This window comes from Melitaea cinxia, chromosome 20 (assembly GCF_905220565.1).
Source record: "Melitaea cinxia chromosome 20, ilMelCinx1.1, whole genome shotgun sequence".
NCBI lineage: Eukaryota > Metazoa > Arthropoda > Insecta > Lepidoptera > Nymphalidae > Melitaea > Melitaea cinxia.
Genome location: NC_059413.1, coordinates 5,768,662 through 5,786,115, shown reverse-complemented (window position 1 = coordinate 5,786,115; position 17,454 = coordinate 5,768,662). Strand labels below are relative to the sequence as shown.

Here is a 17,454-nt window from a genome sequence, read left to right as displayed (position 1 = left end):
AATCTATCGAAGAAAATTATATAAAAAGTGACCACACCGTAGATGTGCTTACGGAGCAATTAGTTATATGTGTAGGAGAATCTGACGAGAACGACGATTTGACAGATGTGGATTTTCCTGAATCATCGGAAGATGAAGACTTCAATATGGAACCCGGCGCCAGTTCCTCAAGTTCCACGATTCCCTCCAGTACTATGATAGAGGGAATCATGGAACTTGAGAAAAGCGATAGCGACTAAATGTGTTTACTAATATATGTTGTGTTACTTAATATATTTATAATAATTTAAATTAAATTTGATTTTTAAATATTTGATTTATTTTCATAACCAGCATCACTACATAGTATAAAACAAAGTCGCTTTCCGCCGTCTGTATCTCTGTATGCTTAAATCTTTAAAATTACGCAACAGATTTTTTTTTATACATAGTGTGATTCAAGAGGAAGATTTATATGTATGACAAATCCATTAAATACCTGTGCGAAGCCGGGGTGGGCTGCTAGTTTACAATATTACATAAATTATTTAACTAATATTAAAATATTATTTTGTCTTAAGTCTTTTCTTCATGAGTGTACATGCGCAGACGGCCGCCATTTGTGGTCATCTTTCGTGAATCGTACAGTACAGCAGGAAATTTCTTGCTCAAAATATGGAGCAGCTCGACTGGGGTAGTACCTCGATCTTACAGAAGACCACAGCTAAATAATACTGTTGTCAAGCAGTGTTGTGTTTCTGTTGGTGAGTAAGGTAATCAGAGCTCCTGGGAGGGATTGGGGATGGGGTCGGCAACGCGCTTGTGATACTTCTGATATCGCAGACGTCTATAAGCTACGGTAATCGCTTACCATCAGGTGAGCTGTATAATTGTTAGCCGACCTAGTTGTATTAAAAAAATAATTACAATAAAAAGATTTCTGATTCATAATAATTCATAAAATTCCATAATAAATTCATATAGTTCATATGTTATCTGGGTGTGTGTGTGTGTATACTTTTAGGTAAGCGTCTTTGATGTGGGTTAAAATGATCTGATTGGCGTTATCCTTGCAACATTCTACAATAAAGATAATAAAACTGAAAACTAACAAATCTGCAAAAATAAAAATTTACACAGTCAAAATTATTTTGTGATGTGTGATTTGTAGTTTACTTTGTGTACATATATGTATATATTTATGTGTGTGTGTATATATGTATATATTTTTATATGTGTATGTATGTATGTGTGTATGTATGTTTATGTGTGTGTATATGTATATTATATAGTATACATTAAAATATTTACTTATTTATATGTTTTTTTTTTTTTCTTTAATAATTATGTAAGTCTATCATATCGTAGTTTTTATCTATTTATTATTGATTTTTCCACCTTAATTTGTACACACTTCTAACCGCTGCTACTGTATCGTGTCCAGTACCCAAAGGTTATCTGGAAGAAATCGCTATTTAGCGATAAGATCGCCTTTGTACATCTTGTATTGTATCTTTCTTTATATGTGTCTGTATTTTGGTGTACATTAAGAATAAATAAATAAATAAATAAAAAATTATTCTGTATAGAAACACATCCGTTTTGTTCATTTGACTGTATCTTATGACATGCACACATTTATTTACTATAAAATAAATAAATGTGTGCATGTCATAAGATAATATTTAGTAAATATTTAGTTGTTGTGAATTGTAAATATGTTTATTTACTTTTGTTACATAGAAAATAATATTTGAATGTATTTTTTTTATTAAATTTATATCCGCTAAGTGACAATAAGTAAAGAAAGTAAGTAAAAAGTAACTGTAAAGGGTCTTTGTCCAACTGCGATAGACTGAAGTAATGATGATGATGATCAGGATGAATTTTGTAATTTATTTAATTTTCATTTACTAATAAAAATAAAAATCTTTCCAGATCTATTGGATGAGTATCTGAAATGGGTTCCCGAGTCTGCTCACAACGAAGTAACACTGTACTGGCCGCCTTTATGATAATCTGTTCTTGAATATTTTGTAAATATTGTAAATAAATATATCATTTAATTTATTTGTTGTTATTATTGTCTTTAGTTCAACTTTATTATATTTGTTATCTATACTAATATTATATATAAACTAGCTGACCCCGCAAACGTTGTTTTGCCTTATATTTTATTAACCTTCTCAATCCCTCCGCCCCATAACTTAGGGGAATGAAATATAGATATTGGCCGATTCTCAAATCTACTTGATATGCACAAAAAATTTCATAATATTTTATTAACCGGCTTAACCCCCCCCCCCCCCCCTCCCCTTATAACTTAGAGGTATGAAAAATAGATGTTGGCCGATTCTCAGACCTACCCGATATGGCCACAAAATTTTATTAAAATCGGTCGAGCCGTTTCGGAGGAGTTCAATGTTTAACACCATGACACGAGAATTTTATATATTAGAAATATTTGACTTTTTGTTTGTTGTAATTGATAAACTCAAATTACTGGACCGATTTCAAAATTCTTTCATCAGGAAAATGCTACGTTATCATTGAGTGACATAGACTATATTTTAAAGGAGAAAAACGAAATGGTTAAAATCGTGTAATCCACGCAGATAATGACGGCGGAGGAAAGATTATTATTTATAAAATGTATGTGTATAGTTCAATACTTTAAAACTTGTATTGTATAATTAAAAACTATTTACATTGAGAGATTGGTGCACTGGAAAGTTAATGCCTGTGTTTATAGGTAACGGTCGACTGATATAGCTTATATGTCTAATTTACCCATGGGTAAATTTTTGAAGTTAATTTTTTTTACCCTCGTTTGACTTGGGGAGTAAGCTGGTGAATGCGTGATGAGATCGTTACGAAAAGTGTGATCGGGCATGATGAATGGAGCAAAAGAGGTGCGAGCTGGGTTTTCTTTCTTTCTCTCATAGCCAGTTACGTTTCGTATATCTAAGACACAGTGCACGCCTATTGCTAGAGAAGTTTTACTTCAGTCGTGTGGTCTAAAGCACATTCGTTTTTTTCGATAAAGGTACATATAAATCAATATTAAATACATATCTTACACCAAGTCACAAGATGGTAATTAAATCCATAACCCATATAAAATTTATATATATGTATACGTATAAACGTGTGTGGCTACGGCACTAAAGAATTTAGCCACCTCTTCCCGTGGGTGTCGTAAGAGGCGACTAAGGGATAACAAGGTTCCACAACCACCTTGGAACTTAAGAAGCCGACCGATGGCGGGATAACCATCCATCTGCTGGCTTTGAAATAAACAGGCCGAAGACGGGCAGCAGCGTCTTCGGTGCGACAAAGCCAGTACTGCGGTCACCAACCCGCCTGCCCAGCGTGGTGACTATGGGCAAAACACATGAGTTCACGTTATTTTTGGCGTCAACTTGTGGAGGCCTATGTCCAGCAGTGGACTGTATAGGCTGTAATGATATATAATATATATATTAAACTCATTGTGTTATCTTGTTTTCTTTTGCGTTCTGAATAGCATCTCGGGTATGAGGTAGATGTTTAGGCCTTATTATTTATCTCGGATTTCATTATTCTATTTATACTGTAACAATCTGCAAATGATAAACTACTGGGCAAAGATCAAAGGACAAGCATTGGAGATTAATTCATCACCCTGACCTACCTCGATTTTTCTCTAACTTCATTATAAAACTTTAGATTTTGTTATTGAATATATATAATATTAGTTATCATAATTATATATATATATATATATATATATATATATATGATGAATCCCCAATATGTGTGTCCAAAGTGTGGACGAATGTGTCGTTCACGGATTGGCTTATTCAGCCACGAACGGCGTTGTCGCTTAAATAACACAGACACTGATTAAATCATCTGTCAAGATGTTACAGGCCTTATGATGATATATATATATGTAAATGTCTGTTTATATATCCTGTATAGAATCGTAAACTATGCATTTGATCATGCCATGGTCTTCAGCAAAGTGTTGTGCATGAGCCCACAAAGGTTACTGAGTTGGTAAGAAAGAAAGCGTAGAAACTCGCGCAGTGAACAGCTAGTTACACATAAAAAATTAAAAAACATGTTTATATCTTAAAATGTCAATGATGTTAGATCGGTTTAAACGACCGTCTCGTGTTTATTCAAGTGATATATTGGATAGGTAATATTTAAGTTAAACAATAATTATTTTATGAGAGCCATAGAGAATCGTACTCAGATTGCGATACAACTGGTATTAAACATACCTCGTCGATCTTACTTATCAGACATGATATCTATGAAAAGATTATAATTTTCTCTAAAAATGTTATGTGTTTTAAAATTGATAGAATATTTTCACATATGAATGATATACTAATATTAATTATTATTAATGGTTTATACTGTTTTGTAAGCAGTAAATACATTGAAAATAGCTTAGTGATGGTTCCAGATTGTGTAGTACAACGGGCAGATTTAAGACTAATAATAATTCGCCATATCATTATATAAATCGAAATTATTATTAAATTCATGATTTATTTATAATCATTATCGAATACAAATACGAAATATATATGATGAAAAATTTGGACTTAAACCTCGCTTCTCTGCTTTCTTGGACGTGCAGGAAGTCTAGTTCCAGATATAGACATTAGACATGTCAAGGCACTTTAGTCTTCAAACTGGCGCACGACACGGCCATTCAACCCTAGGTGAGAGATTATCGACTTTGTCATGGACTCCAAGATTGGTTGGAGTGAAGAAGTTGTGTATGCGATCAACTCGCGTTACGCCAAACACCCATCTCAGCATTTTCATCTCCGTGAAATGAAGTTCTTGACGCGCTTCCATATTAGCTGGACTTGTTCGATGCTGCACTTGTATATCTATCCCGTAAGTCTGAGTGGTATTCTACAGTTTCATACCACAAATGTGGGCTTGCGCCATTTAGCCCATGCAGAACTTATCCGAGATTGGACATCGTGATGAATATTTGAATCGTGCTAGAGTTAATCGATGTAGACCGTGTGCAAGGTTTGCAGAGTCTGCAAGCCTTGCGCTCAGTTTAATCCATATTAAGTTTGAGACCGCCGTTTTCGAGCGTAACTATCCTTCCACAGGTTTACCCTACGCTATAGATAGATTATTGGAATATATCACTAGCCATGGAGGTTAAAATGTTAACTTAAATATTCTTTGATGTCTTTTACTTGTAACGCTTCAGCTTGTAATATCCCTCTGCTGGGCATAGGTCTCTTTCACCATATAGGAGAAGGATCAATGCGGATTGGCGGATATATTCCCTACTATTAGTAACGAGCGCTATCCCGTGTACATGATAACAACCGGGACCGACGGTTTAACGTGCTCTCCGAGGCACGGTGGGGAGACCCACAAGGACTGCTCAAACATCCAGAACACGGGAAACATCTGCATGGCTAATACAAATGTATACTAGTAAATGTTACAACTTGTACAAGTGTAACTTTGTGTTATTGAAAGCTACTAATCTAAAAGAATGAGTGAATTACATTGTGCATAATATAATACCTTATTCATCAATTAACAATTCACTGTCAGTTACTTTAGTTCACAGATAAATGATTCAGTTGTTCGCTTGCTCAAGTAGCGTGTAGACGTAAAATGAAAGTATTGCCCGTTTAGCATTGAAACGTCAAAATGATTTCATTTACATTCAAATTATTTATGTTTCCTTATATATTTGGTGTTGTTTTTGCATTCGCATTGCCTTTTGAAGGATTGTATAATCTGGATATTATACACTACAATGATTTCCACGCTAGGTGAGTACTTTTGTATGAATATATTTTTGTTTCTTATTTTTAAACTTATTTTGGTTAATATTTTGTGTAATAAAGCAGTCCGTTGATTGCAAATCCTTTAATACAAACTATTATTACACTGCATATAATCTTTTAATGTTTGTGTACCTATGTTTTTGTGGTTGACTGGCTCGTTGGCGCAATTAGTAGTAAACCTGCTTTCTGCTTCTGGACTGTGGATTCAATTTTCACCCCTAGTGTTGATGTAATATATTTGTATTATTTATACATACGTTTATAATAAAAAAAATATTAGTTAATATTATTTAAATAAAAAACGAGTCGCTGAATGTTGCTAAGTTTTGCGAATTAAAAATAGCTGGATTAATTCAATCATCAATCATTACAGCCTATACAGTCCACTGCTGGACATAGGCCTCCACAAGTTTACGCCAAAAATAACGTGAACTCATGTGTTTTGCCCATAGTCACCACGCTGGGCAGGCGGGTTGGTGACCACAGTACTGGCTTTGTCGCACCGAAGACGCTGCTGCCCGTCTTCGGCCTGTGTATTTCAAAGCCAGCAGTTGGATGGTTATCCAGCCATCGGTCGGCTTTATAAGTTCCAAGGTGGTTGTGGAACCTTGTTATCCCTTAGTCGCCTCTTACGACACCCACGGGAAGAGAGGGGGTGGCTAAATTCTTTAGTGCCGTAGCCACACAGCACTTAGGATTAATTCAGCTATTTGTTAAGTTTTCTAATACTTTCTAGAAGGTTCTTATGGAATGTAGAGTAAGAATAATGCTCTGAAAATTTCAAAAAACGTTACGACATTTAAGATTCTCTGTCGAGTCAGCTACTATAATAATAAACACATATATTACACCCAGAGTCAGGAAGGAAATCGAACGTGTAGAATCTCCACAATTCCTGGAAAAAAATTGACAAACGGCCTATTCAAATAAAGACAATCTTATTTAAAGCACTACTTAATTTTTTAATAACAAAACCTGTTGTAAATTAAATGACTCTTCATTTGTATTACCTTATTACTTACTGCTGATAAAATAAACATGCAAATACATAACAAAACCTAATACGTAACCTAAATGTCCATTGTTATACATTGACACGATTTATCTCAACGCATTAACGTAGTTTAAAATATAAACGCCGTCTGAATATTGTTTATAAAATATTAACTTATTTTAAAAACATTTAAATATATCTTTTATCTAAATGCGATAATATTTTATAGATTATGTGATATGACATATTTAGATTGTTAAATAAATATGTTACAATAGTAGGCATTTGAAGTCAGAAATACTTATGTTCTATAATGATGGTCACGTAATAAAAGCCACGAAAAAATAAATAAATACTTTTTACATATCCATTCGATCGCCCTTTTCCAAAACGCGTATAATTCCTGTGTTACAAATAAAAGCCGACTGATAAAAATACATATTCGATTTTTTTCCATATTTACAAACATGCAGCGGGAATCGAACTGACATAAAGCGAGGGTCACCGCAAATTGTGCCAACGGGATTATTAAATTTAGAATGTTAGAATTGACGTTGCAGAACTGCGATCCCTTGTATTGAAATTATAAGCGGTTAAAAACTTTTTTATCTAAGTTTTGCATTGAGAGTTAATTTTAATTTTTTTATTTATTTTATATGTCATTTTTCACCTACAATTGACTATAACTAACCCCTATTCATCAGCACAAATCTCTAATTTTTATAATAATGTTGAAATCGTTAAATAATTTTGCATTTATTTATTCATTGTATATTGTGTTTATTACGTAATATTATGAAAGTAGCTCGTTTAATCTCCGTTTTAAGCTTAACAAGTCGTGTCCGTCGTCAGGTTAGTACTTATTTAAAATTAGCTAAATTGTAACATAAGCGTTTTTAATATACACACTCACAATTTGTAAACGCTGGGATATGAGTCAGTCAGTAAGTCAGTGAGTTTAGTGAGTCAGTAGGCATTAGAATTTAGATGATACTTATCTTAATTAAGTTCTAACCTAAGTTACGTAAGTAAAAAAAAAAAAAAAACAAAAACACCCAGACCACGGCACACATCTGTATGATCAATACAAATGTTTGTCATGTACGGGGATCGAACCCGCAACCGCCCGCGCAACAGCTACAAACCAGTGCTGTGACCGTTGGGGCAACTAGTCGTAGAATACCATTTCTGTACAATATTTACTTTTCTAATAGAAATAATTTATTTGAATGATGTTATCTTATAACTAAACATACTTTCCAAAATTTATTTATAAGTATTTCCGAAATACCGGTCCTTATTAGACAAAATTATAAATGTATAATTTACTTTTACAAAAACTTTTTTAGATTCGAGGAAACTGCGGTCGAATTTCCGACTTGTCGTTTTAACAACGACTCCTGCCTCGGAGGATTCCCTCGTCTCTTCAAAAAGATTGAGCTCTTACGAAAAGAAAAACCGGAATCAATTCTACTGAACGCAGGCGACAGTTTCCAAGGATCCTATTGGTACAGTTTACTTAAGTGGAATGTCACGCAAGAGTTCATGAATCTTCTTCCTCATGACGCTCACGTGGGTATCTTGACTTACTGTATATTTATTTATTTATTAAACTTTATTGATCATACAAAAAAGATACATTTCAGAACGATTAGATACAAAAACAAGTAATGTATGCAAAGACGGTCTTATCGCTTATAGCGATCTCTTCCAGGCAACCTTTAATAAAAGTAGTATATGAAAAATATGTCGGTAATAGTACGCAATCAACAACGCAAGTTTAATACACATAATTAAATCAATTTATAGTACTAAACGTAGTTGTATAATACAATATTCATACATTTATATTATAAATATTCATACATTTATTTTATATTTAAACCTAAATAAGGTTTTTAGTGAGAGACTTTTATTGCTTCAGGGTGAAAGTCTATAGATATATTTGGTATAGTACAGCAACAATGGCCTCACCAGTTGTTGACAAGTTTTGGATAGTTATCCAATGTGTGATGGGATCCAACAAATAAAATAAAAGATGTGATTTACCCGTGTCACAGACTATTAAAATGGATTTTAAATTTGCTTTATTTGTCTGATATTTCTATTTGTAACTTGTATCACTATATTATGTTATAGTTTATTAATAAAAGTGAAATAGGATTTAAGTAGGTACCAACATTTCATACCTTCATAGGGTCATAGGCTTCATAGGGTTTGGATAGCTTATAACTTATATGCGATATGATGATATATTTTTATCTACAAATGGCAAATTAGGTCCTAAAGATATTTTTTACATAATTGCAGGATACGTATGTAATTTAATATGAAAAGAAATCACGATACACATCTGATAAGCGAATACATGATATGATACATTTCCGTTCTTAAATTGCATAATGGTTGACGATAATATTGTTAACAAGGGGACTGTGAGAACATTCGCTTCTAGTACAATATTTACGTATTCTTTTGAGTTCAATAATCAAGTTAAGTACGACATCTTTTACACGACTAGGGTAGTAAGCAAGTGTACAGCACACTTTTTGGTATCAGTTACCTTAGCCTATTGTCGCCTGCAATGCCAGATGATTGTTAGTGCGTTACCGACCCTGCCCAGGAGTTCCGTCTACCTTACTCCCTACACGAATACAACACTGCTTGAAAGCATTATTACTTGATTTCATTTTTGATGTATTTCCATTGTCGGGCAACCTCAGATTCCGAGCAGGATATTTCGTACTATGCACTACCTCAAATAGACATTTCAACGAATTGCTGCATTTGATTATTATTAATTAGATTATTAGATTTTAATTTTCTCGATCTTTTTTTTTTGTTGGGTATCATATTTTACAAATCTATAAACTATTGCTATGTTGAATGTGTTTTTATTAAAACAACCACAGAGGAATAAAAACTAAAAATAGCATAACGGTATACATTTGAATAATAAAATAAATAATATAAAAAAAAAACCATATATAATACTCGTACTGTTTTTCTATTGCGAATTGATTATAAAATGCTATAAAAGAACTTGGGGCAACCTTTAATTTGATCGGCTACATACTTCTATATATTTATTATTTTTGGTACAATATTTTAACATAAGTTTTCTAGTTATGGTAGAGCTAATAGCTGATTGGGATTGATGCTTAAAATGTATATGTTTTGTTCGAATTTGAGAAATCTACTGTCATTTTATAGTCACGAAAAAGATACACACCGCCATTCGTCTTTGGTACATTGTGTTTTAATTGTTGTAATGAGGCATGAATGTTTCTATAATGGAATGTGACTTTTTACATACAAACTATAGCTATATAAAATACTATATCTAAACTAAAGTATAAGAAGTAGAAAGATATTTTATTAGTTTGTAATTGACAAAGTCTGTAAATACTACACCCTTAAACCAATTAAAATATTTTTTATGTATTTCTTATATTGTGCAGTGTTTTTTTTTTTTTTTGTAGGCAATCGGTAACCATGAGTTTGACGATGGACCACAGGGCCTCGCACCATACCTGAAGGCTTTAAAAGCGCCTGTTGTAGCAGCAAACATGGATACCAGTAAGGAAGCAATATTACAAGGACTTTACAAGCCACATATAATAGTTGAACGTAAGAAAAGAAGAATTGGAATCATTGGTCTTATAACACCGGACACAAAGGTTTGTGGTATTTGATGATGCACTTTGTTTTGAAATATGAGTTACTCGTGACTATGACTTTTTTTATTTATATAACTAGGTCGGCAAACAAGCGTATGGCTCGCCTGATGGTAAGCGATTATCGTAGCTTATAGACGCCTGAAACACCAGAAGCATCGCAAGCGCGTTGCCGACCCTATCGCCAATCCCCTCCAGAAGCTCTGGTCACCTTGCTCACCAACAGGAACGCAATACAGCTTGAAAATAACATTTTTTAGTTGTGATCTTCAGTAAGATCAAGGTACTGTTGGCTGCTCCATATTTTGAGCAGGAAATTTCCTGCTGTGCCCTACCTCAGTTAATCATCCGCAACGTCACCGAAATATCTGTAGTTTCAAAATGATAATCGCAATAAATCCTCTAGAATCAAAAGTGTTCATAGTGATCGTGAATTATTACTAGCTGATCGATCTGGTTGTAACAATTCCAGGTTTTAACTATATACAGACATATAGGCCAGATTTTAATGAGCAAAAGCTGTAAACATCCATCCTCAAGACAGTTTGGCATAAAATAATTCCTAATAGCGTCACAGTATTGAACTAAAGACAAAATAAAGTCGAGACTGCAATTGATGCTTTATCTATTTGTCTCCGTAAATATTTATTTTTAAATTAATAGTCAATCGACTTTTATAATTTCGTCGCCTGATGGTAAGCGATTACCGTAGCTTATAGACGCCTGCAACACCAGAAGCATCGCAAGCGCGTTGCCGACCCAATCCCCAATCCCCCAGGAGCTCTGGTCACCTTTCTCACCAACAGGAACACAATATCGCTTGAAAACAGTATTATTTTGATGTGATCTTCTGTAAGGTCGAGGTACTAGCCCAGTCGGGCTGCTCTATATTTTGAGCAGGAAATTCCTGCTGTGCCCTACCTCAGTAGAATGTAAATCAATTTAGCTCAAGATTTGGTTATTTAAATAGTGCTCTAAGGAGCTGTTATTGATATATTGTATGCCAGATCAAAATACTGATACATTTAAGCTTTCAATATATGGCCTTACTCAATAATATACATACTATTATAATTATATTTCAGATATTATCATCAGCTGGGAACGTGGAATTCACAGATCCACGAGAAGCTATGAAACGAGAGGCGAAAGAGTTAAACGATAAAGGAGTTGACATCATAATCGTACTCTCGCATTGCGGCCTTGAAGTTGATAAGTTGGTACTATCAGTATTATCTTACGAACTATATGTAGTGATACATAAAAATAGACTATGTTTATCTCAAAATATATTAGACAAATAATATTTGTTAATTTATGTAACTAATTTTAGCCTTTTCTTCTGTTTTCTTTCGAAATTTTAATTAGAGGAGTGCAAAAGATCTCTAATGATTTTTCCAAAATATATTTGTGCATGCCATTATTATGTATCGCAAGCGCGTTGCCGACCCTATTCACAATCCCCCAGGAGATCTGGTCACTTTACCCACCGACAGGAACACAACACTGCTGTACTCTTCTGTAAGGTCGAAGTACTCTCCCAGTCGGGCTGCTCCAGATTTTGAGGAGGAAATTTCCAGCTGTGCCTTACTTAGGTTAAAATTTATTGTTTGCTGCTTTAATCAAGTAAAATAAACGTTCATTAATTAAATAATAAAATATTAAGTAAATAAATAAATTAATGAATGAATCTTGTAAATCTTTCAGAGAATTAGCCCGTGATTACGGAGAGTATGTTGATATAATAGTCGGCGGTCATTCACACTCTCTACTATGGAACGGTCCAGCGCCGAGCGGAGAGCCTGTAGCAGATCCGTATCCCGTGTTCATTGAAACTAATACAAAGAAAAAACACAAGGTAAATTTAATCTTTATAAATAAGCTGAATCTACCTACGCGTTTTTTTTTATTATGTATTTGTTATATACACGTGGAACTTTCAAACTTCTGCACCAAATTGGATAGTTATTTTTTTGTGTTCGTTATATCAGAACAAGGTTTTTATAAAAGAAAACTAAATAAGAGGATATTTACGAAAAAAAAAAACAGGTGGTGCAAAGTTCTTCGGTCAGCTAGTTTGAGCTAAGAGGCTTTTTCCTTAACTTTTCGATTTTGCAGACAATTATAATATATTGTTATACTCGAGATTTTTTTTATAATACTTTTTACTACTGGTAGATTTGGTGTATATAGAATTTTAAATACCGTCACAAAATGGTTTCTAGTAAAAATTGCTTGTCTCTGGTGTTTTTTCTTTAAAAACAGGTTTTTGTATTTATTTTTCTGTTATCCATCTCTCTATTTTTTATAATGCGTCAAGGCTGGCAACGAGGATGTTCTTAGTTCCTTGTTTGTTCGTGTATTTACTGATAGATAGTCTACGATAACGTTAAGAATTCGTACGTAATTTTTGTCACAACTTGATAATTTTATTTGTCAGGTACTGATAGTACAGGCTTCAGCTTTCACGAAGTATATGGGAAGTCTGACCGTGTCGTTTGACTTTCGTGGTGACTACGTTAAATGGGAGGGTGGTCCTATATTTTTAGATCGCTCTGTCCCGGAAGGTACGTATGACATCTATAATTAAATTTGAATACGTTAATCATACATACAAGGTCGTCTGCTTTGGAGGTAGGCAAATTATTGCTAATATTTTAGCTAACAGCCAGCTGATACAGATGGATATTTTATCCATAGGTATAATAAAAATGTATTGCTAAGCGCTAAACTCGAGAATACCTCGATCTAATAAGTTTACTGGCTAGTCTATAGGACGGCGATTTATAGGGTTTGGGGGGAGGGGGGGTGACTTATACGGGTGGGGGGGGGAAGTTAGAGGTGTGAGTTAGCCTCTGGTACCACTCCCATCATATGAAACCCCATGGTTATGGAGATGTCATGGTAAAAGTTTTGAGGTTAGAATTGTGTTATTTAGAGCAACACAATACCTTAGAGCTCCGCGTTTGACTCCACCTTAGCTCCGGTGCTGCGGGATGTTCCGTTTCGCAACTTTCACACATTATTTTCGAACAGGAGTACGTAAACAAGTTTTAAGTATAGGAATGGTATCCCACATACACTTTCAAAAAAAAAAACGATGATGATTTGTTTTTCAATAAACTAAAGAGTTATTTTAACGAACCCATATAATTATATTTGTTTTTCTCTTTTCTATTATCTTAGTAAATGTCTGGTAAAGTTATTTTGTGATAAAGTTCTTCGACTAATAATAATTAGTTATTAAATAAACTGTATTTACGAAAACAATAGAGTATTGTCATACGCGCATTTTGTGTTGGGGGCCAGAATCAAATGCAACACAAACGCCCAGACCATGAGAGGGTTGTACTACCGTTTATTTTTTTCATGAATCTATCAATTTTTTTTTACATTTTTTTTATACAACCCTTGTCCGGACAGTAACGAACGATAGATAGATATTAACAAATAATATAGTGAAGTTTTCATTTATGCGCGCGCATACATTTCTGATTCATTTTTATTTTTATAGATAAGAATTTTATTAATTTAAAATATTACTAGTCAAAGGTATTAATTTGTTACTATTGTTTCATGTTTCATAAGATGAGAATATAAAAGCGCGGCTTGCACCATATGCGGAGATAGTACACAAAGCTGAGGAAGAAGTTATTGGCGAGAGTTTGACAACATTGGACTTCGAATCCTGCGTGTCAGGGGAGTGTGCCCTCGGCGATCTATTGGCTGACGCTATGACTGAATTTGTAAGTTCACTAAGCTTTTGTTTTTTGTAAAGAAAACAGTAAAACGTTTTTTGAGGGTAAAATTTTTACGGATAAAACGGCAACGTTATGATGAAACGGCAACTTTTTGTCGATGGCGCTGGAGCGGAAATCTAAAGCTTTAGATTTGTATAAATTTAAATGAGATTTAAAAATTAGTTTGCCAAAGAAGTTTCACTTCTGACATGTGCACTTTATACGCACGCACATTTATTTAATTACAGAAATCAAATCGTGTGGGCAATCTCATAGAACAGTGAATTTGCATTTTTAATATTACAATCTACTAGTAGGTATTTAGTATTTACTAGAATGGTGTTTAACGAACGTTAAGTGAACTTTTACAACTACGCCTGTAATAAATGAAAGGTGTCGTTTATATTTCTAATTATAATTACACAACTCACAGTAAACAAAACTTTTAATTTCATTAATAGAATGTAATTGGATTATAACTGTCAATTTGTCAAATGTAAATAAAAGTTGAAAAAAAAATTATTACGTGCACAGACGTTTTAATCCGAACGTGATGATATTCAGTATTGCCACATTTAAAATAAACTCAGTTCAGTTTTTAGGAGTGTCTAGTTTAGTTTATAGTTAAGATACATATATGTTAGATAAATAAATAATAGTGCGATCCCAGTTACGGCACTAATTGCATATCATACTACACTACATAACAATAAAGTATTAAAACTAAAAATATAAGTAATAGACGATTGGTTACAAATTATTTAAAATAGGTAATTTGTTGATTTCAGGCAAAATCACAACAACCGGAATACAATTACATGTCGTTTATTCAACGTGGTAACATAAAGTCTTCTATACCAAGAGGAAGTAGGTTTTTTTTTCAAATTAATTTTTCTTTATTATAAAAAATAACTACCGAAATAGCTTAATTTGTTCATCAACAATTTCCAGCATTGCATGATATTAGAATAGATAAATGTTGGTTTGGAATGTCTTATCCAGGAACAAAATAGGGCTGTTAAAATCAAGCTATGATTGGAACCCGTCGTTAAACTCATTAAAAGAAAGACCAAATAGTGTAGTTTGTGCAGTTAGTGCATCATCTTCCCTATCAAGTGTTACAATTGTTACAAAGTCATCAATTGAATGATTAGTAGGTTAAATGCGTTTGAGTTTTGCATACCAAGACTTTGTAACAGGGACCAAAGACTTGACAGGTTCTCTATAACCTGGTTTCTATGTAAAAAAAGTTATACGTTTTTCTCAAGAAGATGCCGTATTCGAAATTAAACGGTTCGTAAACAAAACGAGTCGTTTTTTGAATATAAGAACCAGGCTTAAGATATGACCTACAAATTCACAAGGGTACACACTTAGACCCGAATGTCCGTTTCCAGCAGGAATAAAAACTATGGCAACCAATACTACAGAAATACTGCCAGTATGGTTTTATTGTAAATTATATTTTATATATTATAATTTTGACTAACCCCATTTGTATTCAATTTCAGAAATAACGAAAGGAGTAATTTTCGAACTTCTACCTTTCAACGATAAAATACAATCATTCGAACTACGTGGGTCAGCCATATTGAAAGCGCTCGATAGAGGCGTTTCCAGCGCGTGGGAGATCAAACCATTTAAAGGACCCTATGTATTGCAAGTTTCTGGTAATCCTATTGTTAATATTAACTACTATTTAAGTTTATGTTGATTTTTATATGCAGCGTTGTATATAAGACTGACATGGCTACTTGGACTACTACAGTTTGTTTCTCGCACATTGCATTGACAGAGTGAGACGGGTCATTGTTAGGGATGGGGACAAAAATATAAGGCACTGATTTCATGTTGTGACCTTTTTTCTTATAACTTTGTAATTGCACCACTCTGTTTTCAAGCAAGTTCATTTTTGTTTAATTTATTTATTTGATTCACAAATTAGGTATTATATTCAGAGATCACATAATCTACTATATAAAATTCTCGTATCGCGGTGTTTGTAGTTAAACTCCTTCGAAACGGCTTGACCGATTCTCACCAAATTTTGTGTGCATATTGGGTAGGTCTGAGAATCGAACAACATCTATTATTCATCCCCCTAAATGTTAAGGGTAGTCCACCCCTAAATATATATTTTTTAATTTTAGACAAATTGTTTATTTTTTATTTTATTATCATTTAGCGTTGAAAAATACATACAACCCTAAATTTCCACCCTTCTACCACCAACCCCTATTTTTAAATAGCGTTTAGCGGCAAGACAACGTTTACCGAATTAGCTAGTTGTACAATAAAATAATATGAGAATATACTTGTGTCCATTGTAAATATACACACACAATAGAGCATACATAATTTGCATTTAACTTTATTCTAAATTAAAGTATTTACTTAGGTATGTTTTTGTTTAGGTCTCCATGTTACATATGACATATCACAGCCGGAAGGGGAAAGAGTAACTTCAGTTTTTGTCGGAAAGGGCAAGTCGAATGTGAGTCTGAAGGCTGACGAATACTACCACGTGATTGCGCCCGCGTACCTAGCTAATGGAGGGGATGGTTTTACGGTATGAATATTTAACTACAATATGTTTCCTTCATTTTACGTGATATTTACGAAATTCTCTGTTCAATTTCGTCACTTTGACAATATGTGTATAAAACCTATATTTTTTAGGTCTTTTATAAACATATATAAAACATACGCCACAGCTCTTGTCTATATAAATATATATTAAATAGTCATTTCACGATTGGCGTTCTCAGCTCCGCCAGTGATTCATAAATATGAAATAGAAAAATAATACAATAAAAATAATCTCAAATTACATATTCAATGCAAATTAATTATGTATTTTGACATAATTAGAAAATAATTGAAGTATAAAAAATTCATGCGAGGATATCATGTCAATTTAAATTAAGATCTTCTTTCTCTAAATCAACGCAAGCGATTCTATTTAATACCATATTTATGTTTCTTTCAGATGTTTAAAAATGATAAAAGGAATGTAAAAATTATTGGTCAGGATCAAAAAGTTCTAGAAACTTATATACAAAAGCATTCGCCTATAAATATATCAACAGATGGACGGATTGTAGTGAATCAAATTGTTTAATATTATAAATAATATTAATTTGTTATTAGACAAATAGTAATACGAATTTTACATTTTTTGTACGCTGATAAAATTTACTACATTTTAATAAATTATTTATACAATTAAATTGTGT

General features: G+C 33.3%; 2 protein-coding genes across 2 annotated transcripts in view; both read left to right on the top strand.

Moving 5' to 3' along the window:
- LOC123663177 (probable ATP-dependent RNA helicase kurz) overlaps nucleotides 1-2,047 on the top strand; it is a 44,478-nt gene extending 42,431 nt beyond the window's left edge. The window contains exon 19 of the mRNA XM_045597873.1: nucleotides 1,918-2,047. Coding sequence (XP_045453829.1) covers nucleotides 1,918-1,994 — 77 coding nt within the window. The 3' untranslated portion in view covers nucleotides 1,995-2,047. The remainder of the gene's footprint in view (nucleotides 1-1,917) is intronic.
- Nucleotides 2,048-5,600: 3,553 nt separating this feature from the next.
- Nucleotides 5,601-17,406, top strand: LOC123663178 (apyrase-like). Its single transcript, XM_045597874.1, has 11 exons — nucleotides 5,601-5,792; nucleotides 8,151-8,373; nucleotides 10,284-10,481; nucleotides 11,564-11,694; nucleotides 12,186-12,336; nucleotides 12,919-13,045; nucleotides 14,067-14,224; nucleotides 15,007-15,085; nucleotides 15,730-15,888; nucleotides 16,633-16,787; nucleotides 17,208-17,406. The coding sequence occupies exons 1-11, from the start codon at nucleotides 5,668-5,670 to the stop codon at nucleotides 17,337-17,339; spliced, it is 1,638 nt and encodes a 545-aa protein (XP_045453830.1). The 5' UTR covers nucleotides 5,601-5,667; the 3' UTR covers nucleotides 17,340-17,406.
- Nucleotides 17,407-17,454: the final 48 nt, after the last annotated feature.

What these genes read in the sequence shown, in the direction of transcription:
- LOC123663178 (XM_045597874.1), top strand. Translation starts at nt 5,668, where the DNA reads ATGATTTCATTTACATTCAAATTATTTATGTTTCCTTATATATTTGGT. An exon ending in TTATAACACCGGACACAAAG is followed by an intron (nt 10,482 to 11,563) that starts GTTTGTGGTATT and finishes ATTATATTTCAG; the next exon opens with ATATTATCATCAGCTGGGAA. An exon ending in CTGACGCTATGACTGAATTT is followed by an intron (nt 14,225 to 15,006) that starts GTAAGTTCACTA and finishes TGTTGATTTCAG; the next exon opens with GCAAAATCACAACAACCGGA.